The 26,935-nt window shown below is 57.3% G+C and overlaps 1 protein-coding gene across 1 annotated transcript; it reads right to left on the reverse strand.

Annotated features, from left to right (window-relative positions):
* Positions 1-18,188: 18,188 nt before the first annotated feature.
* Positions 18,189-24,489, reverse strand: SNX20 (sorting nexin 20). Its single transcript, XM_054570240.1, has 4 exons — positions 24,375-24,489; positions 21,536-21,673; positions 19,980-20,131; positions 18,189-18,883 (listed from the first exon to the last, which is right to left on the reverse strand). Exons 1-4 carry the CDS (start codon positions 24,427-24,429, stop codon positions 18,218-18,220), a joined length of 1,011 nt encoding a protein of 336 aa, XP_054426215.1. The 5' UTR covers positions 24,430-24,489; the 3' UTR covers positions 18,189-18,217.
* Positions 24,490-26,935: the final 2,446 nt, after the last annotated feature.

Genomic DNA, 26,935 nt, shown 5'->3' on the forward strand with positions numbered 1-26,935 from the left:
CGGGCCCAGCTGGCCTGTCCCTGGGCCACACCCATCCTAGTTCATCTCCAGACCCCGCTCTGTCCACACTTTCAAATACAAGGTCTGGCGCAAATAACGCCCCTATTTTACTACAAAATCATAAGCAGCATGTAGTTCTGTAACATAACAGTATCACACTCAAGCACAGCATAGGACATTTTAGGTGAAATGTTCCAAATAAAACTGTTGATTAGACACCACATTATTACCCTACCAGCCACGCTCAAGCAGGCGTTACTCCTGCCGGGCCCTGAAGTTACTGATTGACTTCGGCGCCAGGAGCCGTGCTGCGCACAAAGCAAAAGACACCCTCCCTTCAGCAGAGCTGGAAGCCCAGGGCGGGGACAGCTGTCCCACAAAAAATTATGTTGTTGTCAACTGCGGTCACTTCTGGGGAGATGTGGGAGGGAACCGCAGGAAGGACGATCGAGGTGGGGGGCTGGGGACGGCCTCCCCAGGGAGGGACATTTAGGTGGAGACCTCAAGGACGAGGAGGAACTGGCCGGGTGGAGAGCTAGAGGAAACAGCTGGTGCAAAGGCCCTGTGGCGGGAGGCCCTGCGGTGAGGCTGAGCATGGCAGTGCGGGGGGCCCGAGGTGAGCAGGGCCCACGGCCTGGCCGTGCATTTGCTCGCTACTCTGGGGGAACAGCGACAAGCTGGAGGGTCAGCAGGGCACGTGGGGCAGGATGTGACTGACCGGCCACGGAGGGGAGAAGGGATGAGAAAGGAGAGCCTGGGGAGGGGCTCCCCCGTGGTGGTGACCGGCCGGATAGAAGCTGCTGGTGCTCTTGCTACCCACGAAAGTGCCCGGGGGCACCTCCCCTGACTGCCGAATAACATTCTTCTCAAGCGCGGGGAGGGGCGCGAAGGAAAGTTGGAAAGAACACTAGGATGGGGGCCGGCAGAGAGCCCGGCAGAGAGCCCGGCAGAGAACGAGGCCTCTGCTTCCTCCCCGAGTTGGCTTGACTGGCTCGGGAAGGCAGGAAGGAACGGTGGACGCGCAGCCCTCTGCCAGGAGAGGGGAAGAAGGCAGGCCCGATATTGACTTAAACGTGGGGGATTTAAAAGGCCCCTATGTTCCCACTTTGTGCTTCGCTTCTCAGACAGCCTGGGACCTTTGAAGTCGGCGGGCCCAGTGGGGAGCAGGCTTCTGCGGAGACAAGATGCTCAGGGGGGCGGGGGAAGGGGGCCAGGGGGCGGCCAAAACTCTATTAGGCATGCTCTAGCAAAAAGAAAGGCAAATCCAATGATAATGTACATCTGTTTCAGGGAATTTATAAGCTTTGAACATTTTTTATGGGCAGATAAGTGGGTCCTTTTCTTACCATAACTTAGAACTTCAAAGCTGAGTGTGTGGATAATGCAAATTGCTGAAATACGAGATTTTCCCTACAAAGAGGTTTCCAAAAAAGACGAGGAAGAAAAAGGGAGAAGGAGAGAGAGAGAACGAAGGCTAATTGATGCTATAGTCTTTTATGTACACGACACACGCAGGACAGATATTGATTTTTATGAAACAAGAAATGGACGGAGCGACCGGGAGAGGAGGAGGGGCCGCCGGGCAGGTGTGGGGGCTGGGGCTGCCCCCCATCCCCGCCCTGCGGGTCAGGCCAGGCTGTGGGTCAGCCCTGGAGACACAGTCCTCCCGCCTTCTAGAAGCCCTCGCCCTTGAAGGGGAAGACAGGTGGACACAAGGACACGTCAGAGCCGGCCAGGGCACCGTGCGCCCGGGGCCCGGCCCGGCCGAGGTCCTAGGGGCTTCGGGGCTGGGTGGAGCCGGGAGGCCTGGGCAACTCAGGAAGCCTCCTGCCGGACAGTGGCTCTGGGGTCGGCCACGATCCTGGCGGGCGGGGAGCATTCTAGAAGCCAAAGCAGCCCGGTGAGGGGGCCCGGGTCCTGCCCCACGCCGGACGCCGGCGCTCTCACTCACAGACACGCACACGCCGCCTGCTTTTCTGGTCTCCCTCACCCCCACCCCCAGCAAGCAGCCTGTGAGCTGGAGGGCAGGGGCGTCGTAAACGCTCTATGCACGCTCGTCGAATGAATGAACGGATGAAGGAACGAATGGGTGGAAGAATGGGTGGATGAACGGGCACACGCATGCCCGAGGCGTGAAGGGTGCACGCCTGGATGCGCGGCGCGGAGGGGCTGGCCAGCTCCGCCTTTTCACTGCCTCATGAGTCTCCAGCGGAAGATGCAGCCGGGAGGGGCGGATCCAGGGCCGTGTTTGCGCCCCGTGCTTGACCCCAGTGTCTCTTCTGTGCCGAGGTGATTAGTCTAAGCTCGTCTTGTTTTTTCTCAACTTTTTAATATGTACAACATAACCAATAGGAGTTTTTGAGCTCGTACAGTTCTTCTGGCATTACCAATGTGAGGTTTTCTTCTTCTCTTTGGTTCTTTTTTCCTCCCCTCCTCTTCCTCCGTCTCGCCTGCCTTCAACACATTCAGAGAGGCGGGGGGCCTCCTCTGTTCATTCTTGTTGGCTTGTCTAAGCCAGTCACCTCCCTTTGCCCTCATTCTTGTCCTTGTCACGGTCCCTCTGGTTCTTCCCAACACACCCGCTCGCTCACCCTGCCCCCGCACTATCACCACTTCCGGCTTGCTCTTCTAGCCCCGGGCCTGTGTTCCCAGCACCCCGGGTCCAATACCCCCCACTCTGTCACCTCTCAGGCTCCGCCCCCCCAACATATGCCAGCTCTGGGAAAAGTAGAGAGCTCAGGACCAAGGGCTCTGGGGTCAGATGGACAATGGTCATTCTTACCCACTTGCCAGCAATTTTTTGGTCCCCAAATCCAATGGGCATTTCAGGGGCTCCCTTTGCTGAGTTCTTGGCTGTGTTCCACAGCCTCCCTTCCCATACACCCTCTGCCCTTGGATTCTGTGTCCCAGCTGCTAGTTGCTCCCCTGTATCCATCCTCCCTTCTTCTTGGCACTGGAACCCCTGCTTTGGAGTTCAAGAAAGACTACAGTTCTCAGACACCTTCGCAATTGCATTCTGTGGCTAAATTCTGGTCATGTGGCAGCTCCTGGAACTTGTCCTCAAAAAAGAGCTTGTTTATTCCCATCATCCCTTTTTTTCCCTCCATCCTTTCTTCTATTCTGCCACCCGGAAGGCAGATGTGATGGCTGGAACTCTAGCCGCCATCTTGGACCATGAGGACAAGGACAACACCCTAGAGACGGTGTTGGGGCTGGAAGAAGCCTGTGTCCCTGAAGACACAGAGGAACAGGGGTTCTATTCCAGACCTGGACACTTATGAGATGAGGAAAAAATCAAGTTCTCATAAACTGCTTTCACTTGCAGCTGAACTACATCATAAGTGAAGTCGCCCTCCTGACATCTAGCCCTGTTCGATTTTCTCTGGCCTCCCTGGGCCACTGGTAGCAGTAGGCTTTCCCTAATCCCCCTTTAAAAATGGCAGCATGAAAGCTGGGGACACGGGGCCTCTCTGCACAACTTCCTGGGAAGCCATAAGTATTTCAAAATGAAAAGTTTTTAAGATGCTGTCATTGCTTCCACCTCAGGTCTGGCTCCCTTGTCTTCTTCTCCATGGTCTTTCTTCCTGGGGTTTCAGACACTGCCAAGGCCAATGGCTTTCTCTAGGCTGCTGACAAGGAGCTCCAGCTCCAGACCCCCCAAACTTGCCGTGCAACCCCAAATTTGTTCCGAGCCCAGTAAAAGCCAGACAATCCACCGAGCGGCCCAAGCCAGAAGGCCGGGTGTCCTCCCTACCTCCTCTGTCACCTCTAAGCCAGCTACCGAGATCTTGCGGTTCTGCCTCCTAAAGAGTCTACCTCTAGCCAGTCCCTCTGTCCCAGCCTCCCTGGCAGTGCAGAGCTGCCAGCTGTCCCCTGGCCTGGTCCTTCCCGCTGGTCCTCCCCATCAGCCTGCACGCTGCAGACAGAAAGGGCCTTTTCAGACACTGGGCCCATGACGCCACTGTCCTGCTCTTACCCTCGGGATGGGGGCGGACCCCCAGCCGGCAGACCGGTCCGGGAGCAGCCCTGCCTGCTTCCTGCCTCACCCCTGCAACTTCCTACCTTCCCTCCCTGCCTGTCTTCTCTGCCTGGTGCTGAACTACTTCTATGGCATAAACGAGATGGGATGAGAGGGCTTGAAATAAGGCTGCGGACACGCTGTTGGAGCAGAGGGGGAACTGCGGAGGTGCTTTGAGTTCATAAAGCGCTGGAATGGGGCTTCCACAGAGTCCAGATGGGCTTGGGAGCCACAGAGACGCCCTCCTTGCCCTGGGCCCTCCGAGACGCCCGGGTGCCGAAATCCCACGGGAGGGAACGTTCCCTTCAGGCATCGTGCCACCCACTCAATGCTCACAGAGACTTTGGGAGGCAGGTTTTCTATCACGTCCATTTTGCAAATGAGGAGGGTAAAGTTGGGAGCTTCTGGAACTTCTTTACGCCCTTTGGCCCAATCAGGGCGCAAAGATGCGCCGTGTACGATTCAACCTCCATCTGCCTCTCTCTGTCCTGCCCTCTCCTGTCCCTCCCCCGAGCCTGTCCTGACCACCCGTGAGACGGGCGGTGGTGGGCACCACACTCGCTCGCATCCCATAGGCGGGAGCAGGTCACATGGCCAAACCCAAGGACAACGGGGCAGGAGGACCCTGCCCGCCAAGGGGGGCGAGGAGAGTGGACATCGCGGGACAACGCTGCTGTCTTGTGGCCCCCGCACACGCAGGGTGGCGCCCCGTCTCGGGGAGTTGGATGAGCTGCGTCTCGCTCCCGGCTGGGCTGTCCCTCTGCTCTGTGGTCTGGGGGAAGTCATTTCCCTTCTGTGGGAAGGAAACGTCCTCATCTAGGCGTTGGGGTTAGCGACACCGGGAGCCTCTGGCTAGTGTGCCTGGAGGGTGTCCCTTGGGGTGCTGGCAGTGAGGACAGGGCCGAGCAGTTGACAGGGATACCCAAGGCGCTGATTCCAGGATCCTCTCCACAGGCCACTGACCGCATCGATTAGGTCAGTTACATCCGACCTGGGGTCCCGCGGCCCCAGACTCACCTCTGCCACCATCCCCTGGCCCCCACGCCCACCGGAGGTGGCTCCCCATCTCATGGTGGAGGGTGGGGTGGGGTGAGGATGGGGTGGGGGGCGTGAGGATGGCCAGGGGACAGGCAGGCCTCCCCATGCCCCGTCCGCCTGGCGCCAGCGGCCGCGTGTCGCTGGGTGGCTTCGGATGCAGGGATTATGAAAAGAGGGAATACAATTTCCTGATAAAACAGAAGAGGCGATTGAGTTAATGAAGGATCATTTGGCTGGTTTGAAAACTATAATTAATTGGCATTAATTGTATATTTAGAATTTGAATGTGGCATGGGTGCAGAGTCGCCGTCAAACACAAGGACACCCCAGCTTAACGGAGACGGGGCCCAGACGGTCCCCAAAGCCCCCGATGGGAGCATCGCAAGGGGCTGCCGCGATGATGGAAGGTGTCACTTGCTGTTGTGCTCTTCCTCGCACGACATCCTTTCCGAGACGATGCTTATCATTAGTACTTTCATCTTCGGTTAAATAGCATATGGCTCTGGCTGATTAAAACCCCCTCCTGGTTTTAATCAGCGACTGGGGATCAGGTTTCTCATGGTGGCAGCAGTGGCCTTGCTGGTCCCGTGGTAAACTTTTCAACCACAGCCAAGTCTGGGGAAAAGGCGGTGGGGGTGGGGGCTCGGAGCTGCCCCTTCCCACGTCCCGGGGGGCTGGCCCTGCTGGAACGGCCTGATCGGGAGCCGGCGCTGCGATGCCTTGCGGGCCAGGCCGGGCCGGCCTGCCTGACCTTCGCTGTGTGGCTGGGAGGTGGGTGCTCAGACCCCCGCCTTCTTCTAGGAGGCGCACAACGTTGAGGCCAGCTCCGCGGGGAGGAAGAGGAGGTGAGGCTGGAGCGTGGGATTAGGCAGACGGTGTTTGAATCCCAGTTCCGTCGCCCGTGAAGCTGTGAGACTTCACCAATCCGAGAGCCCCTTTCCTCACTGTCCCTGGAGGACCTGTCAATCTCTCCTTGTCCCTGTTGCACAGATGAGAAAACTGAGGCGCATCAAGGCGTGAGAGCCGAGTAAACTTGAGTGAGACAGGATGGTGACGTTGTAACAAAGTGGGTGGGGCACAGAAGTGGGGGCCTGCGGGACTCTGATAGGGGGCCGCTCCGTCTCCCAGCCCCTGCCCCCCATGAGCTCCTTCAGGCCTGGGGCCACGCCCGTGCTGCTCGGGGTGGTGGACCCGGTGCTGAGCGCAGCGCCCGGACCTGAGACGTCCACGGTAGACGTTTGGTGAGGGAGCGCGTGACGCCGTGGGGGTGGCAGAGGGCCCGCCGCTGGGGGTGTCCACAGGTAGACAGCAGAGATTTCTACTGATCAGCAACGCTCTGTGTGTCCCCACGTGTCCCAGTCCCTTCGCAGCGACACGAGGCCACACGGCCAGTCCTGGCTGCAAGGGGCAGGGGCCTGGGTGGAAGGATTCAGGAGCCTGCGCATGTCCCGCCGGTCTGTCTGCCCCTAAAGCACGCGAGAGCTAAACAGCTGGGCTTGCTGAGGGGTCGCGCAGAAGAAAACCCCCCTGCAAAGTCACCGACTCGCTCTAGGCTCCAGGAGGACAAGAAATCAAGCTGTGAGGACCTGTTGCAACGTAACCCAGCCTCACCCTGACGAATGTGGGGTGGAGCTACTGAACCGGAGCTGCGGACAGAGGGAGGTGCCGTCAGGGGCCTGGCCGGCGTCGGATCCAGCTCGCCAGGCTGCAGGTCATCCGGGCAGCCCTCGCCCACCGCTCATGCCATCTGTGTGCCAGGCCCGGGGGCTGCCACCTGCGGCGGCCTCGGTGGACAAGGGTCCTCTGGAGGAGGCCAAGGCAGGTGGCCTTGGAGGGACTGGCGGAGGTGGCCCTTCCTAGCCTCGCCACCTCGCTTGTTTGAGCCTGTGGGAGAAGCACGGGGCTTGTGAACAGGAAGCCTCGTAGCTGGGCTCCGGCCTCCCACCTGCCTCCTCGCAGCAAATCGTCACGGTCTTCACTGGGCATGTTTAATTCATGGAAATGTCTGAGCCGGGGGTGCTCGGGCTTCATCCAGCATCGGACTCGGCCGGAAGGCTTGTTGACACGCAATGTTGGCCCCACACCCCCTACGTCCAGGTTCTGATTCGAGAGGTCTGAGGTGAGGCCTGAGCGGGTGCATGTCTAACAAGTTCCCAAGTGATCCTGAATACCGCTGGTCCGGGGACCCCACTTCGAGACCACCGGTTTGGGGTGCCTGTGGCCCCAGGTCTTGGAAGACCAGCCCCTCTCCAGGGCCACTTAGCCCTGGCACGGGTGCCTGTCCCTTACATCCCAGTCCCCACCCTGCCAGCCTCGCCCCCACCTACTTCCAGGGGCTCTGAGATGCCTGGGTAACTGGGGAGAGTCCCGAAGTGCTCGAGCTTCCTGGGACAGGCCTTCTCCCTGAGCTCTGGGGCCGACTGGGTACAGCTCTTCCCTTTGCCCTTGACTCACAGCACCTCAGAGGTTTGCAGGCTGCCATATAATCAGGACTCTTTCCATTGATTAAGTGGCAGAATCCCAACGCAACCCGGCTTACGCCTCAAAGAGGGCCTTCAGGCACAGCTGGATCCAGGGGCACAGTTGACATTGCAGCACTCGGTCTCGCTCTCTCTTCGATGCAAGGTGGAGGGCTAAGTGCTGAGCGTGTGTCAAGACAAGGAGATGAGAGTAGGGGCGTCCGATGTCCCTTGTCCCTGTGGCCTCAGTCCCTGGCCTATAAAATGGGACTGCCAAGTTCAAGGACAGGGCTAGGCTGCGGGGGTCACAGGGTTGGGAGGACTTCGGACCCATTCCTCGGGACTCTCTGCCGAGAGGAGAAGATGCCCAGGCAGAGACAACCCAGACATGTGGCCACCCCACGTGAGCGAGCCTCGGTTTCCCCGTCCAGATTTGTGCCCCTCACAGAGGCTCCTCTGACGTGGGTGCAACACGCCAAAAAGGGGTTGGAACTGCGCTCAGGACCGTGTGAATGGAGAAAATGTACTTGCGCCGTCCGTGGGGTCCCTGTGGCGAGGGAGGTGCTGAAGACACAAGTTCAGCGATAAACGGTGGCCATGAAATGGCCATGTTTTGTCACAATGAGAGAAAAGCCTCAATGCAACATGTTAAGCAAGAAAAAGGGAGTTTATTGCTTCCATGTTCAGGAGCAGTTCAATCTAGGAGCTTGAGGTCAGTAGGCCGCAGCGTCTGTCCATTTCTCCCCCCGTTTTTGGCTCTGGTCCCTTATCCCCTCTTGGAGGAGCTCCCAGCAGCTCCAGCAGAGGCCCAGGATTGCTCCTGGATGGTTCTGATTGGCCCACATGCCCACCTTGCAACCAGGCTCTGAGGCTGGGAGGATACCCACCTGATTCCGCTCTGCCAGCTCTGAGTCACACACGCTGCGGGGGCTGGGACTAGAGGAGGGTGGAGGAAGGGTGGTCACCCTAAAGCAAAACTGGGGCGTTCTGCCCAGAAAAAAGGGAAATGCATGCTGGGAGGCCCACCCAACCCACGTCGGCTACTGGCGCCAAATTATCAGCCTGCCTAAAGTCCCCTTCTCCACCCCTGTGTGTGGCCTCTCCCCTTATCTCTGCACCCCGCCCCCGCCCCCACCCCCCAATCCTAAAGGCCACCCAGCCCAAGCGCCCTGGGATCCTCCCTCCTCCGGGAGAGAGGAAGGGGCGGCAACCGCCTTCTCTCATTAGTCTCCCTGACTTCTTTTGTCATCTATCAGGGGAACAAGCAAGTCCTTTGATCACAGCAAAAGGAGGAAGAGTCTTTAAAACGCAGCCCGTGAAGATTTGCTGAGCACACGGTGGGAAGCAGCCCATGGTGGTTTTGAGGGCAGAGACACGGTTCTCAGCCTCCAGACTTGCTTGTCGGCGGCTGGTTCAGGGCTCGCCTGCAGCTTGGGTTCGTCAGAGGGCCAAGGGGCCCTAAGCTTGGGGAGGCCTCCCCAGGGGACTTGGTGGGAGGGGGTTTCTGGGGGGAAATCGGCCGCCTAGACTGTGATTCACCATGAATCATGGGCTGGGTTCAGGGTCTTCGCACATGTGGCCACGCTGGGATGAGGTCACCCTGGATTGGGATGGGCCCAGGTGTCCTCGTCAGAAGAGGGAACCTTGGACACACACCCCCTACCCCGAGGGGGAGAGGCCATGTGGGGACAGAGGCAGAGATGGGAGAGCTACATTTATAAACCAAGGGACAGCAAGGGCTGCCAGAAGCCACCAGCAGCCACCAGAAGCCAGAAGAGAGGCACGGTACAGATTCTCTCCAAGAACCTCCCGGGGACCCGCGGGGCCTGCTGACAGCTTGATTCCCCTCTGGGCCTCCGGGGCGGTGAGAGGGCAGGTTTCCGTTGTTCGAGCCGCCCAGTGTGTGGTGATTGGCTAAGGCGTCCCTAGGAAACCAGTAGAGCTTCCGTGCAGAGGAACTGAGGACCAGTGAGTAGAGGAGTGGGCCCAGGGGCAGCCAGCGCCCAGCTCACCCAAGTACACGGGCAGAGAATCACGGAGGGTGGCTTCTCAAAGGAGAATAACCAGACGCTGTTTCCAGAAGGAGCCAGGAAGGCAAACCCAGAAAGAGCTCATGCATGACTCCTAGCCCCTTCCTTGGCCTCGCTGGCTGCTCGTGGGCCTGTGGAATATTCTCGAGCATAATTTCCCATCTGCAGACACCTGCAGCCTGTCCATTGCCCCAGGAGGTGGAGGAGGTTGTACAGACATTGGGGAAAGCTCCCGGGGTAGCTGCTCTGCAGGGGGCTGGCTCCACAAGGGCTGTGTGCTAATGGACAGGGGAGGAGGCAAGGGAGAAGATGCCAGAGAAAAAGAGTCCAGGGTCCCAGTGGACCCCAAGCTAAAGTGACAAAGCAATAAATAGGACCCTGACATTTGATGATTGAGCAATTCTTAGTGACTAAATGAGAAGCCAAGTGCACCATTTTTAAAGATTTTTCTTTTCTTTTATTATTATTATTAATTTTTAGAGAGGGGAAGGGAGGGAGAAAGAGAGGGAGAGAAACATCAATGTGCAGTTGCCTCTCATACATCCCACACTGGGGACATGGCCTGCAACCCAGGCCTGTGCCCTAGACTGGGAATCGAACCAGCAACCTTTTGGTTCGCAGGTTAATGTTCAATTCACTGAGCTACGCCAGCCAAGGCTGCACCATTTTTAAAATACAGGGTCCGGCAGATACAGATAACACCCCCTTTTTTATTACAAAATCTTTTATTAAAAAATCATAAGTATGTAACTTTTCCTCAGGGGCCCCGAGGGGTAGCCAGGAAGTCTCATCGTGACTGGAGGAGAAAATACAAGTGAGTGTTGGGCCCGCGAATTCTGTAACATAACCATATCACACTCGAGCACACCATGACATTTTAGGTGAAACGTTCCAATTAAAACTATACATTATGATACCCATATCATTACCCTACCAACCACACTCAAGCAGGAGTTACTTCTGCTGGACCCTGTAGATGTTTAAAAAAATCAGGCTTATGCCTTCCCTTCAAGAGTTTTAGTACCTGAATCCTTGGAACCAAAGAGCAAGCCCGGGGCGGGAGGTCAGAGACCTGAGTCCAAGCCTTGGCTCTTCCACCCCCGCGTTCTTGAGGCTTTGCCCCTCCGCACACTGCCTCTCTGCCACATCCTACTGGCCACGTGTCCAGGACAGCCCAGACGCCAGGGGCGGGGAAGCTGACCTTGCATCCGTGGGGACAGGACCTGCAATGTCATGTGGCAAGAGGCACGTGGGAGGGATGAAGAAGTGGGGCCGTCAGGGCAATTTACTACATGCTTGTTTTAACGGGCACCTGCAAGGCCCTCCCTGCCCCACCAGGGGGTGCTAGTCCGGGCCCACCTTCCCTGAGCTGTTCTTGTCGATTTGGCGTCGGAGCGCCATGCTAGCAGGGGGGCGTGACATGTCTTGGTCTCCACTGTTCACTCGCCTGCAGCCTAGCGTTCATGTAGCCACTGTCCCGCCCCCAACTCCCTGCAATGATTTAGCACCACAGGACAGCACAGGCTGGGAGCAGAGGCCTTCGGGTACAAGTTCTGAGTGCCACGGTACTTGGTGCATAATAAGTATCAAGTTCATCTCTGCTGCATCCTTTTATTCTTTTACTCAGACATGTTCATGGCAAAGCAAACCACAAGCAGAAGAGTGGATAAAATGTACATGTGCAACTTAACATTATTACAATAACAAACGTACTTATAATCGTCACCCAGGACTAAGACTAGGTGACCTCCTGTTCCTGGAGACTCCTCACACCCCTCCCGCCAAAGCCCCTCCCCCTCCCAGAGATACTAGCGGCTACCTGGAGTTCACAGTAACCTTTTCTGGCCTTTTCCCCCTTGCCATCTGAGTAAGTACCCTTAACCGCTGTGGGTGTTTCTCCTCTTCTCCAATGTCATTAAGTTGGAGTTATACAGGCTGCACTTTATTGATGGATTGATTTTAGAGAGAGAGGGGAAGAGGGGAGAGAGAGAGAGAGAGAGATCTGTTGTTCTATTTATTCATGCATTCACTGGTTGATTCTTGTATGTGCCCTGACTGGGAATCGAACAAGAAACCTTGGTGCATCTGGACGATGCTCTAACCACTTAAGCTCCCAGGCCCAGGCCCCAAGCTGTTCTTTCTGTGCCTGGCTTCCTTCACTCAATACACTTGTGAGATTCTTCCACTTCATGGTGCCTAAGCACACTTTGTTCTCATGGCTGTATAATATTCCCATGTGTGAACGTACCACAGTGTACTTACCTGTTTCCTTGTTGATGCGCACTTGGGTTGTTTCCAGTTGGGGGCTTTTGTTCGCAGTAGTCCTGCTCTGAAATCCTAGTTCGTGTTTTTCCGGGAACATCTGCCTATGTATCTATGGGGCACGTTCCCAGGGCGGGAGTGTGGGGTCCTCACAGAGCCTACGTCCAGCTTTAGGAGATGGTGCCAAGCGGTTCTCCTAAGGGGTTGTACCAATTCACCCTGGAACAAGCAGCGGGTATTTCTCTGCTCTTTCACCTCCCGATCGCTCTCCCTCTTCCAGCTGGTGGCTCACCATCAGTCGGCGCGGGGCCCAGGGTAGGGACTGGTGACAAGAAATCCTCCCCCTCCCCCAGTCCGGCAGGCAGATGGATGGGATGAGCACCCTCTGGGTCCTCAAAAGGTGTGTGGGGGGGCGACGTCTGGGGACCGAGGTGGGGTTCGGGCAGCTCACCGCTGCCGCTGGATAAAGGACCGCTTGCCACCATGAGGGGGGTCTCATCCAGCCCTCTCCCCGGGGAGCCAGCGGTCACAGCACCAGAGGCTCCGGGAGGCCCTGCGCGCTCCTTGACTATTTTTCCGCGCCCTATTTTGTTAGGATTTGCGGGTCCCCTGGCTCCCTTCTGATGGCTGGAGGAGGTGGAGGGGCAGCAGCAGGAGGCCTCCTTCCGTCTCTGGGGCCTCCTGGCTGCGGGAAGAGGCTGTGCGGGGGACGAGGGGGGTGCGGTGAGGCCCGAACTCCAAGTTGGGGTGGCCCGGGGCCCCAATCAACAATGGCGGTGGCCGGGTGGGGGGTGGTTAAGGAGGCAGCGAAGCATCAGCGCTTTCCCAGCAAAGCTCTATTTTTTTAAAAAAAATTTCTAATATTATTTCAAGCCCCTTTGGACGGGTTTTCAAAGTATTTTTCTTTTTCTTTTTTGGGAAATGCTCAAGTCCCCTCCCAGTTCTTTCCTTGGCTCCCGCACAGCCCACGACGTTGTACGAGCCTCCGGTGCGGCAGCGCCATCTGCTGGTCACTTTTTAAATCGCAGGATTCGACCCTGCCTGGGCCTCCCCACAGAAGTGCCTGGTGGAAGGGGACAAAGAAACATCGTTATAACCGGAGGTACAACGGAGATGACCGGTAAGCCTGCGACAATATGCACGCTCACCAGGAGCGAGGAAAAATGCACATTGCACCGTGGATACCACTTCTCATCTGCCACATGGAGAATAGTTGTAAAATGCTGTCATCCAGCGTCGTGAGGTGTCTGGGGTGGTCCTGGCCCAGTCAGCTGGTGGATGGGTTCAAACAGCCTCTCTGGAGAGAGAGGGATGAATATTATTGAAATCGAGAAAACTTTGTGCAAATACAAAACAAAAAACAAAAAACATCAGTCAAGGCGTTTGCTGCTTTGTCACCTGAAGCAAGGGAGCTTTGGAACATTACAAGACGGTTAAAACGACGCAGGAGGATACAATGAAACCAATGACAATAGGACAGGAGAATATATGTTACAAGACATGCTCATGCTATATTGATAAAATTTATTCATACTTTAAATAATTTTTCGTACTCAGATACATGTTAATGGTGGATACATTTCTCTACTAGGGGTGTCCAACCATTTGGTGTCTCTGGGCCACACTGGAAGAAGAAGAGTTGCTCTGGGCCACACATTAAATACATTGTGACATGCAATCACACAAAAAAAAATCTCATGATGGTTTAAGTAAATTTACGACTTTGTAGGGGGCTGTATTCACAGACATCCTGGGCTGCATGTGGCCCGCAGGCCGCGGGTTGGATGCCCCCAAAACCCACAGGATGCACAATACTGAGGGTGAACCCTGGTGTCACCTGTGGACTCTGGGTGGTAACAATGTATCAGTGTAGTTTCATCACAAGTTCCACGCTGGTAGCAGTGTTGATAATGGGGGAGGCTGTGCATGTGTGGGGGAGGGGGAAAGTGGGAAATCTCTGCACCTTTTTCTTAATTTTTCGGTGAACCTAAAACTGCTCTAAAAACTAAAATCTATTACATTTACAAAGCCGATTGCAAGACAAGGCCTATATCTGTTGTAGACTGGGCGAGCAATACTGGTTGCCGCTCTCTGGGGTGGGTGGCCGCCTGGCCCAGGCTCCTCGGGAAAGGACATGTGGGTGCTCTCTGCATTTCCTACAGTTGACAGCTTCACCAGAGCCCTGGAGGGGGGGGTCCTCTGTGTTACAGAGAAGGGAGCGCACAAGCCTGGAGCTGCTGCAGCCATCTTGTCACCAGGAGGCGAGAGGAGGCAAAGCTGAAGAAAGCAGAAGTGATGCAGAGAAAGTGAAAGTGAGGAAGAGAGACTGGGTGATGGGGTTTGAGTCTTTGGCTTCACGCTCGTTTGTTCCTGGGCTTTTCTGATAATCAAGTCCTCCCTTGTCAGATTAACCTGGCTGCCTGGAGAACAAGCAGAGCCGACTAAAGGCTTGGGGACAGGGACCAGGGCCAGGGGCAGGGAGGGAGCCCCCTGATGCTCAGGGGCGGAGCACAGACAGCATCGGACGACCAAGGCCACGCGCCAGAAGCTTCCTTTCAGTGTGTTCCAGTCCTTCTGAGAAAATCAAAGAGAAGGCTCAGCGTGGTGATACCTGGTCCCTGTCACTGGTCTCTGTCTCTCTTTTAATGAGGCCTCTGGCAGCCTCAGACTCAAGCCTGGCTCTGACAAAGGCCTGTGAGGTGCTGCTGTGTTTATTATTATGGCTGCCTTCTGATCGGGGCAAGTGATTCTGACTTTGCTATTGGGGTAGTCACGCGAAGTTTCCACAAGACAAAGAGGGCTGCCAGGAGGATGTGGCCAGGGGCTGACGGAGCCGGCGGTGGCGTTGGTGGCCGGGAGCCGGGAGTGTGACTGAGCTGGAGGGAGGGTTCCGGAAGGTGACCCTTTGTAGTTGTTGCAGGCGGGACGGGAGGTGTCTGGAGGAGCGTTGGAAGGGCCCGCTGGGGACAGTGGGGGCAGGTGCGATTGGAGCCGGTTTGGCTGCCCTCCGCGGCGTCGCAGAGCCGGAGCCCACCCTGAGGTGACCGTCCTGGCCAGCAGGCCACGCACCTCTGCCCCGGCGCCAGCGCTGACCCTGCGCCCCAGGTCTGGCCGAGCCCCTGGAGTTCCGGCCCAGGATTACTGCATCCTCTCGCTCGAGCTCTGTGGACACCCCAGCTCTGGCCCCGGGGCTGCCTTGTCTCACTGTGTGGCCTTGAGTGGGTCCCCTTCCCAAGCCTCAGTTTCCCCACCTGGAAACAGACATGAGTGAAATGACCTGAAAGGGCGCTGCCAGGTGAGAGGACCAGGGACGCCCCCAGCCCCCTCCTCCGTGCCCCCGGTGTGTGGTGACTCAGGCCTGGGCCGAATTGCCTGCTCCAGCTGCTGTTGGCCGTGTGACCTTGGGCAAGTCGCCTGATCTCTCGTGGTGTCTGTGTCCCGTCTGTCAATGGGATGAGGACATCTCTCGAGCAGAGCTGGACGGGCAGCGGCGAGGGGAGCCCAGACACTCAGCGGGGCTCCAGCAGTGCTGGGCGGCTCTGGTTCTCAGCGCAGGGGCAGGCTGTGTCTCCACCTTTGCCTGCCAGCATCCCAGGCACAGGTCTCACAGGGCATCCCATGGGGGGTGGGGGCGCGGCACAGGGCAGGAAGGGGAGGCTTCTGGAGCAAGCTGTTATCTGACGGAGCCCCCAGCCTCCGGGGAGTGTGCCCAGAGCAGTGGGCGAGCTGGCCTGCTGTTCCCCGCTGCAGCTCCGGGGCCCTGCACTGGGAGGTGGGCGGGAGGGGCCGAGGCCCAGGGAGAAGGCTCAGGGGAGGAACTGGCCAGCGGACTGCCCAGGCCTTGGGGACGGGGCGCGTCTCCAGCTCCAGCCCGCGCAGACAGGAGCCCCTTGTGGAGAAGGGCCCTGTGAGCCTGCAGGTTCTGATTCAGCAGGTCGGGGTGGGGCCTGGAACTCAGCCTTTCTAACCAGCTCCAGGAGGTGGTTGTGGCGGGTTGGCCGTGGGGGAAGCTTCCTGGGGGAGGGGCCTTGAGGAGAAGAAGGACTTGTTCCGGACCCAAGAAGCGAGTGGGCCTCCGGCTTCTGCAGCTAAAGGGAGACGCCAGGAGGAGGCGCTGTCATGCGCCGTCACAGGCCCTCAGACGCCCCAGAACGGATGCAGGCGGACGCTGTGTGGCCAGAAGCACCGTGACCGACAGGCCACGGCTGTCAAGGGCCTGGGAGCGCAGCCCCGAGTGTCGGCAGGAAGGGGCACGGTGGGCCCCTGAAACTGCCCTTGGTGTTCCCCACACACAAAGCGGGGAGCCCGCCCTCCCTTAGGGATCCTGATGGGGAGCACCTCTTACCTCAGGGAGGTTTATAAAAAATTACCTTTCCCTACCACACAATACACAGTATACGTGCGGTTTTGGGGTGCCCATTACCCCCACATTTGATATCTCTGTCCTCAGCGGCACCCCCGCTTAGGCCAGCCCGGCTGAGGGGGCTTCACGCAGAGAGTCAGCTTTCATGGCGCAGGCAGCCGGCACCCCGCCAGCTGAGACCCCCTTGCCATGACCTCTCTGTGGCAGTATTTTGGCCACGCTGTGTGCCTTCAGATCCCAGACCTCGCAGTTCAAATTCTAGAAGATTCCCCACCCTCCACCCAGTGCCCAGCTACACTCCCGGGCTTCCTTGTTGTCCCTGTGCACCCAGCACGTTGATTGCACCGGGGCACTTGCCTCCGGGGCTGGCTCTTTGCTCGCCCAGTTTGCTGCCCGAATCTCCTATTAAACTCCTCCCTCCACTGCAGTTGGGCATTTTTCTCTTTCTTAGTGAATATTGGGTGCGTCTCATAGTTGACAGCATCGCATATGTGATGAAATAATTGTGGAATCAGTGCGGTTCACCATAACAGAGTTGCAGGGGCTTTTGTTTCTGCACCTAACGCTTTAATTTTCCAGAAGCCCAGTATTTCCCCACCCAGAGTGTCCTTCTGGCTCTGGAGAGATGGAGAGACTTGAAGCTTCCTTTGTGCCAAAGTATCAGCATGTTTCTAACCTCCTGGACAGAGCCGGGTGGGGCCCTGCAGGTGTTGCCCCACGGTGGCGCTGTTGAACACCTTCTGGTGCAGCTGTGTGAATGCTTGCCCACAGCTAGCTTCCTGCACAGGCCAGCATGGCCTTCCACACTAAGGTTCCTAAGTCACAGCCTCTGTAGTTCCCCCTGCTAAGCTCAGGCAGACGGTTTAGGGCCTCGGGAACTTCCAGCCTCAAGCACAAACAGGGTCCAAACCAGCCTGTACCATCCGTGTCAGCTCCAGTGTTGAACCCAGGCCACGGGTCCAGACTCCTCTTCACTTTGAGGCCCTTGGTGGCCTCTCCTGACGGCGGACTTCAGTCAGGGTCACCCCGATGCATCAGGGAGCTTCCCAGAACGTGGTGCCTAGAATGGGGAGGTGTTGAGCATGCAGGCTCTTTTCTACAAGGCCCCGCCTCCCTTTGGGACTATGATCTCATAACCCAGGGAGGCCATTCAAGGGACAGTGGCTTTATTAAAAAAACCCACTCCTATGCAATGAGTTATATCTTCCTAACCAGGGGAGGTTAGCAACTGCCCTGGTTAAAAATGCCTTATGAGCCCGACTGGTATGGCTTAGTTGCTTGGTGTTGACCCACAGAGTGAAAGGTCTCCAGTTCGATCCCCAGTCAGGGCACATGTCTGGGTTTTGGGTTTGGTCCCCAGTTGGGGCACGTGTGAGAGGCAACTGATTGATGTTTCTCTCTCACATCAATGTTTTTCTCTCTCCCTTCCCCCCTCTCTCTAAAAAAAATAAAGTGACTATGACATGATTGGTTCTACCCTTCACAAGATGACAGACACCCCACCCCAGGCCCCAGCTGGCCTCGGGGAGCAGGAGGTGACCTTTTGTTTGGTGAGTTGGGTCTACACGCTCAGAGAGAGGACCAGAATGCTTAGGATAATGCTTAGTAACATTTGCTATTTGCTTAGGTAGAAAATTCAAGGCGGAAGGAGCAGACAGAAAGACCCAGGAGGCTTCTGAGAAGAAACGGGTTACACCGTGTCCCCAGGGTGCGTTGGAAACCTCCGCTCCAGCTGCCTGCAGGAACATTGGTGAGATGAGCCTCCCCTCTCCCGTCCCAGCAGCTGGGTTGCAGGTTTTGATGTAAATCGAGCCTGACGTCCCAGGGACACAGGACACAAAGAGAGGCTTCCAAGGATGTCCCAGGAGAACCTCAGTTCAACACAGATGGGGAAGTGGAGAACCATCGGAGGGGCTCGCCCAAGGCCACCCAGCAAGGCAGAGCCCCACGGGGCCCATCATGGCTGTTCCCAATCAAAAGGCCCCCCAGACAGCCGGCAGAGCAGCGCTGACCCCAGATCTGAAGCTGGCCTTGCCAAAGCCGCGCATCACAGGTACTCCCGCACAGCCAGTTCCTTCAGGGTGAAGCCGCGGGTGGTGGGCCTCCGCAGCTGGCTGGCCTCCAGCCTCTCCTGCAGTGACAGGAAGTCCTTGCCCAGCGCGTAGGCCAGGCGCATCATGGCGTCCAGCAGCGGGGCATAGTAGCGGTGCCCCTCCCGCGCCTGCAGGCGCTCCAGGGCCTGCTCGCCGGCCGCGAAGGCCTCCAGGGGCCGCTCGAGCTCCCGGTGGCACACCAGCATGGCGCAGAGCGCCGGCACCAGGGCCAGGGGGCAGTGGCCCGTCAGCTTCTGCTGCAGGGGCACCATGTGCACCAGGATGTCCAAGGCCTTGGTGTACTGCCCGGCCCGCAGGCAGCCAAAGGCCTCCTTCAGCTCGGGCCGCGTCAGGAAGTCGATGAACTCGCGGGACCTGCGCACGCAGCGGATGGAGTAGAGCAGGCTCAGGTACTCCTTGAAGGCCAGCTTGCGCTCCAAGATCATCTCCTGCTTGAAGTTGCCCACCAGGTGCTTCTTGGGGAAGGGGACGTCTTCGATCTCCTCCCTGAACGTCTTGAGGAGGTTTTTCTGCAGCGCCTGGAAGTCTGAATAGCGCCGCTCCAGGATGGCTTTGTTGCTGTCGAAGCTCCCCGTCTGGATGACGACGATTTGGTACACCTGCGGGGCGAAAAGAGACGGGCTTGGAGGACATCCTGGCGGAGGGCTCGCGTTGACTGGGCAAGCCTGGCAAAGTAAATTGTAGAAGAAGGGTCGTTCTACATGGCTCCTCTCTGTTAAATTGCCATTGGGATCAGCTGAGTGGGTACAAGTGGCTCATGACAAGGGTCAAGCCAAGAATAACAAGGGAGGCATCCGGGCGGGGGGAGGGGAGAAAGAGCACCGGCGCGGGCCAGGCAGGGGGTGGGGGCGGTCTGCACGGGGCCTGGGGTCCCTGGAGAGGAAGCTTGGGTTTGGCCTCCATTCCCCAAGGGCTCCGCGCTCGGAGATGGTTGTAGCTGCTACGCTGGCAGTGAGGCCATGTAGTGAGAAAACTGTTCCTTTTCAGTTCTCTTCCAGGAGGGTCTGGCGACGGGTGCAGGCCCCACCTGGGCCTGGCCTCGCTGTGAGGCCTTAGGTGGCTAATGGAGCCCCGCGGGGCCTGGCTCAGGCGAGGGTTCCATGAGCTGAGGCAGCGACACCAGTCGGCCGCCAGCCCAGCGCAGTGCCAGCTATTGTTGCAACTCCGGCCCCAGAAAGGTGGAGCGTGGCTCCTCCGAAGTCAGCGGCACCTCCCCCAGCCCAGGCTGACACCCCTGTTTCACCAGGAGAGCAGCCCCAAGCGCAGAGCTTTCCCTGCGCTTTCACCGTCACCTTGTCTTGGTGCCTCGCAATCATGGCTTTCCCTTTAAGGTCGTTTTCTTAGAAATAAATCTATTCAGTGTTTGTTTTTTTTAAAGTGATCCAATTTAAGGGAAAAAATTAGGTCAATAATAATATAAACGGCACGGGGATACGGTAAAAACGGCGACGGGACGCGGGCGGCCTGGGATCAGTGGCCAGCTCTGCGTTAGGATCGGGGTCGGGACCCAGACACCTCCCCTCCGCCCCCCCCCATGGCACCTGGCACAGCGCTGAGCACGGCACCTGCTTTTCCACTGTTTTCCCCAGAGGAACTCTGCAAGTTCAAGTGTGTGAACCCGGTCCCTGGCCGGGGAGGCCGAGGCACCACAGGACTTGCTTGGGGCGGGGTGGGGGGTCGGGGGGCAGTGCTTACCACAAACTTGCAGACCTTTCTCTCCTCGATGCGGGCGGAGGCGACCTCGAAGAGCAGCTTGACGGGCTTCCAGCAGCCCTTCTCGTTCCTCCAGTGCTCCTGCAGCTCCCGCGTGGTCATGCTGGAGTTGGGGTTCGGGCCGCCGTCGGCGTCTGCCGGAACAGCACCCGTGAGGCCTGGTACCAGGTCAGCGCGCTTGGGGCCAGGGGCCTGGGGAGACGGCTGGGTCTGTCTGGGGCGGGACATCGGATTCCCAGAAGAGCTGTGACTCCTCCCCCCAACCTCATCCTACCAAGGGCAGGTCATGCTGGGCATCAGCCCGACCCTGTGCCCTGCCACAGGCAACCTGAACTAGCCTATCTTCCCCAGGTGCTTTCGCTGTGAGGTGCGGAGTATGATGCATCGTGTGCACTTCCGGCTTGCAGGTCGGCCACCGTGGAGCCCCAGGCCAGGACGCTGGCTTGCTCTTCTCTGCTCTGCCTGCCACGCTGACTCCCGGTGGTTGGTGGTCGCCGGCCTCCTGAGCAGGGGTCATCGGGTTCGGGGGGGGAGGAGCTACGAGGAGGTTGGGCTCTGGGCTCAGCCTGGCGGGACCCCCGCAGCCATCTCCCCTCATTGTCCGCACACTGTGCTTTTCCTTGCGCCCGCCACCCCTTCTGCCCCCAGGGCCACCGTCCTCTTCCCTGCCTCAAAAACTGACACCGTCTGTGTTCCTTAAGCCTTGCATGAGCCCTGGGCTACTCTGAACCTTGGCAGAGAAGAGAGTCCTCGTTCACCAAAAATGCACAAATCATCGTGCATCTTCTTTCAGGGGATATAGGTCTGAGGGGACCTTCTCCCATGTGACTTTCGAGGCCCAGCCCTCACGTCACCTCATGGCATTAGAGTGAGAGCCGCCCACCTGGGCCCTCTAGCCTTTCCTGTGGCATCTCAAATGGTCTTTCACAGCCCTGTTTCCCGACTAAACTTGTGGGCCAGCACGGTGTTTGGGATCCCTTGCCCAGCGCCAGGGATCGAGCAAGGCCCTTCTGTGGGCGCTTGGCCAACCGCGGCACGGGTGTCGGCGACGGAGCAGAGGCCGTCTCCGCGGGAGGGCGCGATAGCCCACGCCTGGCGCTCACTGTTCAGGACCCTCCACGGGTGTCCGAGGACGCCTGCCCCGAGGGCTTTGTGGCAGCGTGTTGCGGGGAATCCCTCAGCCATGCAGGGTGGGATCGGTGGGTCAGAGCCTGGCTCCTGGCTTGTCAGAGAGGGTTATCCTGAGGGATGCTCCACATCAGCTCCTCCCAGGGAGCCCCAGCTGCCCAGTGATCTGTTCACTGAGCCCCCGTGTGGTTCCCTGCCCGTCCCTCCTTCCCCCACTGCCCTGCTCTTCCCACGGGGACCGTTGGCAGGTAAGCCACTCCCACGGGATCCCTGCCCCAGCGCCTACTGCGGGATGGCCCACGCTCAGAGAGCTGCCCTGCCGTCCTGCGGCATCTGCTGAAGGGCCCGCGTGTGCGCTTCAGGGGTCTCCATGCCTCTGCTCCCCTGAGCACCCCATGCCTTGAACCCACCTGAGTCCCCATCAGGTGCTGGAGGTGGGAGGGCTGGGCCACTGTCTGTCGCTTCCTGCCTGGCCCCCGGCCAGCTCTGGGCTATGCGTCCCGTCCATCTGGGGCTCCCAGGGTGCTCGCTGCTCGCCATGCTCAAGGCTGCCAGGGGGACAAGAGAGAGCCGTGAGTGCCCACTCGTGGTGGGGTTCCCGGTGGGTCCTGGGATGCTCAGGACCCGTGTCAGAGTCCCCACGGCGGAGCCCTCCCCTGCCCACCTAGCTGTCCGCCCAACCGCCGGATGCGAAACGGGGGTCTGGCCCTTCGCTAGACCAATCGGTCCAAGGCTGAGCAGATCCTCCCTTCTTGTTAAGATCCTGATATTATCAAGTTGCTGTGAATTTTAAGTGAAGTGACTTCAAGCAAACGTAACGGCTTTAGTGACGAGTTGGAAGAAAGACACTGGCTTGTCCAGAAAAATGTCCCAATATCTCATTCGCTGTGACATTTGTGAATGAACTGTCAGCGTCCAGGGGAGAGACACTGGCATCTATCTTTCCCATCCCTCCCTTTATCATTAAGCAAACATTTACTGACACCTTCTTATACTCACTTCAAAGTCCCCCAGGTCCTTCACAGCCACCTCCTATTTAATAACCACAACAATCTCTCGTGACTCCTGAGAACAGGTGAGGTTTAGCCCACGGTTGCATGGCCGGTGAAGATGCCCAGTGAGCGAAGGCTGGCGCACTGGTGACATGCCAGCCTGTGCCCTCTCTGGGCAACACCCGCTCTCTCACTTGGTCGGAATCCCTGTGAGGTAGGAGTTTTGAATCTATTTGTTTGTTTGTTTTACAGTTTGAAAGTTTTACGTGTAGGATTAGCCAGCTGGACTCCGTTTAGATCATCCCAGTTTTGTTGGCAGCATCCAAAGCGCCCTCGTTGGGAGCTGGTCGTACATGGGCCTTCCTCTCCCCATCAGGCCCAATCGGGTGTGGGCCTGGCCACATCAGGGTCACAGAGCTTCTTCCCAGCCTGTGTGACCCGGCGCCCTTTGGCCTTGACCTCCACAGTACACACAGCTGCATTGTTGTCTTCCGCCCTCTCCACGGCCGCCCTGGTGGTCGGGGGAGCTTGGTGATGGCGTAGAGGTCAAGCTCGTTTCTCCTGGGGTCGCCCCTGGGGGTGTTTAATCTGCCTGCAGAGGCGCCGCATCTTGAGCTGTTGGAAGGTATGTGACGTGTGGACCTTCTTCTTCTTCTCTTTTTGCAGCCATGGGCACTTTTCAATTTGCTTTCAAAGTCTTTGCTTTGACTTCGGCTTTGGGAGGGGGCAGGGGCTTCCTTCTTCACTTTGGGCGTCATCTTCGCGAAAATGTTGAATCCCCATTTTATGATAAAGGAACTGAGACTTCGAGGTGCCCGCAATCGGGAGCTTGTGGGTGGCGGGCAGGACACCAACGCGGGCTGGCCTGGCGCCGGTGTCCTCCCCACCCGGCTCAGGGGAGGGCAGGCAGCGGGGGCCCCGGGGTCAGTTCACCAGGGGCTGTCTGCCATCCTGACGGCGAACGAGAGGAGCCGGTGCCCGGCGAGTTCCTCCACGTCTCTGTGCCTCAGTTTCCTATCGAGGGGACCGACTAAAAGAACCCCCCTCCCGGAGGCTGGAGTCCATGCAAAGCAAGCGTCACCTCAGAGCCCCTCCCACCTGGCACTGTCCTTGTCTCCTCTGTTATCTGACCTGTGATAGGTGCTTCAAGAAATAATTGAGGCATAAATGACTCTAAATCAAGGTATATGTTGGAATAGAGTTTTAAACATCGGAGGCAAGTCAGAAAAAGGGACAGCTAAAGCGTTAGCAGAAATTCAAAATAAGAAGGGTGCCGGGGACCGGACCGCCTTTTTTACTGGACCCAAGGGGTCCACAGGCGGATCAGGGGCTGGAGCTGGGACTTGAACTCCAGTCTTCAGGTTCCAGGCCTGCGCCTGCACCCTTGCACTGCCTCTGGCCTAGACAGAGGCGGGACATGCTGCTGGAACCGTCCCTGCTCTGTCCCTGAGCGTAGCCAGAGCCCGTCCCCAGCCCTGGGGTGAGGGCCTCTTGGAGCCGGCCTGGCCTAGGGGGAGGTGAGGTCGGCGCGGGCCGGGGGCCTGCGTTCCCAGGGGCAGCTCTCTCTGTGTCAGGTGAAAGGAGTCCTGGGCCACCCCTCTCACCCCCGGGTGGCTCTGGGCAGTTGTCCAGTGAGTCAGGGACCCTCCATCCAGCTTCCCCTCATACAGATGGAAAACGGAGGCGCAGAGCAAAGTGTGGCTTGCGTACCTCATTTAGCTCTCCTCTCCCCTCCGGGCGTCAGGCCTCCGTCCCGGCCAACGGTGACCCCCCAGGCAAGTTATTGCGTGTCTCGGCCTTGATTTCTCCGCTGAGCAGTCTGTGCCGCTGACAGACGATGGGGGGTGAGGGGCGGGCTCCCCAGATTCGGGTAGGTGCCCAGCCACGACAGCCAGCGCTCCGCACACTCTCTTATCTGACGGCCTCCTGGAGGCTGGGATCCTTGGGGCCCAGTGTCCCGTGGGCTCTCCTAGGCGCCTGCCGCAGTTAGTGTGTCTGTGAAATGGCTGATGGTGACCTATTCCCCAGGTTCAGGAGGGGCCGTAAAGGTGCTGGCCCCTTCAGAAGGTGCCGATGCCGCGGAAGGTTGAGGAGCTGCTCCCTGCTCTGCCCCGCGGCGCTAAGGAAAGCCCCACGTAGGGACGCTGCCACCAACCCTTCTCCGTCCCGCCCTTCCCCCCGCAGGTACAGAGAGGTGGGCCCCAGAAGGGCGGGCCCAGGCCACAGGAGGCCCACTAAGCTTGGGGTCAACACTGACCTCTGACCTGAGGCTTCTGCTCTGTGGGTGTCCAGGGGTCCGGTACGCATGTCATATGGCCCCCTTCGGCTCTCCAGCCCAGCTCCGGGGGGAGAAGCCGAGTGGCTGTGGCGTCCCTAAGTTCCCCATTTGAAAACAGGAAATAGGGTATGCGAACTGCTCCGGGTCGCCCCAGCCCATTGGCTGGCAAAAGACGGTGTAGTGAGCCCAACGGGCAGGCAGTCCTGAGGGTTCAAGCTGGGACTCACGTCCCATAGCCTTGCTGTGGCCCGGCTGTCCCCCCGAGTCCTGGACGATCCCTGGCATTCAGACCTCAGCTCCCAGACCTCTTCAGTGTTTACTGTCCTCCTATAAGCTCAGCATAATGGGGGTCCTCAGGCCCTATTAACAGGTGGGGAGACTGAGGCTAGGAGCACAGAGCTGGCAGGGCCAGAGCCATTGCAGGGTGTGGAAAGGAGATGGGATAGACCCACAGTCCCATTGGGTGCCTTTCCCTGGGCAAACCTGCTTCCCACGCTCCCGACAGAAAGAACCAGGGAAGCCCAACCTCGGGGAAGTGACATGGTGCACGGCCGCTGGTGTTGTGGCCTTGAGGACAGGAGGTGGGGACAAGATAAAAAATAGAAGCTTGGAGGTCCCCTCTGTGTCTTCCAGCTCTGATTCTGTCCCCCGCTGCCATTAGAAGCCGTTGCTTTTCCTAGTAAACCAACCACCTGTAGACAGACCCCAAGACAACAGAGTCCCATTTTACTCATTTTCTGAATTTTCTATAAATTGAACCATTCATAGTCCTTGTATGCTTTTGTGTCTTCTTTCTTTCCTTCAACATTTACTGGAATAAGATTCATCAGTTTTAGTGTGTAGCTGGTTTCTCCATTTTTATTGTTGTATTGCTCCATTTTTAAACGCATGATTATTTATCTCTCTCTTTTTTTTTTTTTTGGTCTGTGGGTGCCCATTCAGGTCATCCTGTCCTGAGTGACGCTGCTGGGAATGTTCTTACGCCCGCGTGCGAGGGCCCACGTCCCTCTGAGGCACAGTGGCTGGCTGCACCTGTACTAGCCTGTGTCACGCCGCTCCCTGGAGTGGCGGCGTCTGTCTGCATCCCCACCCACTGTGCGTGAGAGGCCCAGGAGCTCCCTGTCCCCGCCGACGCTCGATGTGCTCCGTATCTTTCCTTTCAGCCACTCTCACGGGCGTGCGGCGGTAGCTCCTCGCGGTTCTGAGTTGCATCCCCACCTGACTAATGAGGCTGAGTGTCTCTTCATGGGCCCATTGCCACCTCTATACCCTCTTTGGTGAGACATCTGGTCAAGGTGCTCATTTTTGATCGGACTATTTGCCTTCTGGATGGTAGGCCTTCTTTATGTCTCTCTGGGGTGTGCGGCTTCTCAGTCTTCTCCACCATCCTGTGGTTGGCCTTTGGAGTCTCTTCATGGGGTATTTTGAGGAGTAGAAGTTGCCAAATTTAGAGTGTTCAACCATATCAATCTTTTTTTTCAACATGGGTGTTATACTTTGAGGTCCTAGAGATTCCTTCTTTCTTATTACTGTATTCTGACATGTATAATACGCACTAGATTGCTTGAGTTTTGGAGGAAAAGTACAGATGCGCATTATACATGGGTAGTACTAATTCCATATCTATCTAAATGTTCTTAATTCTTTTATTTATGCTTATGAGTTAAAAGTGTAACCCTCGAAAGCAATAACAATATCCGTATGTAAAAATAATACCCTGGAATACGATGATCGGTTTTGTTTCTAAATATAAATAAATAAAATATTGAATTAAAAAATTAAAACAAAAGATTTCTTTTTCCTCCTGAAAGTTTGGGCCAAAATAAAATATTGAATTAAAAAATTAAAACAAAAGATTTCTTTTTCCTCCTGAAAGTTTGGGCCAAAAGTGTGGGTGCACATTATACACGGCAAAATACGGATATTTCTGCAACAAAATATGGGTATTTCTGCAACAATGTCAGACAGGCTATCGTGAAGCTTGGGATGAGCTAAGATGTGCCAAGCACTTACAACAGCGTAAGGACAGAGCGAGCTCTGGGGAGAGGTGGCAACCCTGGTAATTCCAAAAACCTTTCCAGTTTACCTGTCTCATGTAGTGCAGAGTTTTGTGTATGGCGTGAGGTAAAAGGTGCAATATTCATTCCCCCATGTTTACCTATGGCCTTGCTTGCCGAAATGGCCGGGACGCTGGCAGCGCCGCCGCGGTTATACAGAGTACCTGGCACTGGCTGGTGTGGCTCCGGGGGTTGGGCGTTGTGACACAAAGCGAAAGGTCGCAGGTTCTACCCCTGGTCAGGGCACAGGCCGGGGTTGTGTGTTCAGTGTCCGGCTGGGGCACATACAAGAGGCAACTGATTGATGTTTCTCTCTCACATCGGTGTTTCTCTCTCTCTCTTTCTCCCTCCCTTCCCTTCTCTCTAAAAATAAATAAATAAAATATTAAAAAAAAAAGAATATCTGCATATGTCAGGCTCTGTTTAGCTCAAGGGGAGCGTCCCAAGAGTGTGGCTCTGGCCCGCTGGCGGGGGAGCCCCGGA

Source organism: Pteronotus mesoamericanus, unplaced genomic scaffold, assembly GCF_021234165.1.
Source record: "Pteronotus mesoamericanus isolate MK-2021 breed Mesoamerican mustached bat unplaced genomic scaffold, CSHL_Meso_final contig_202, whole genome shotgun sequence".
NCBI classification, from domain to species: Eukaryota; Metazoa; Chordata; class Mammalia; order Chiroptera; family Mormoopidae; genus Pteronotus; species Pteronotus mesoamericanus.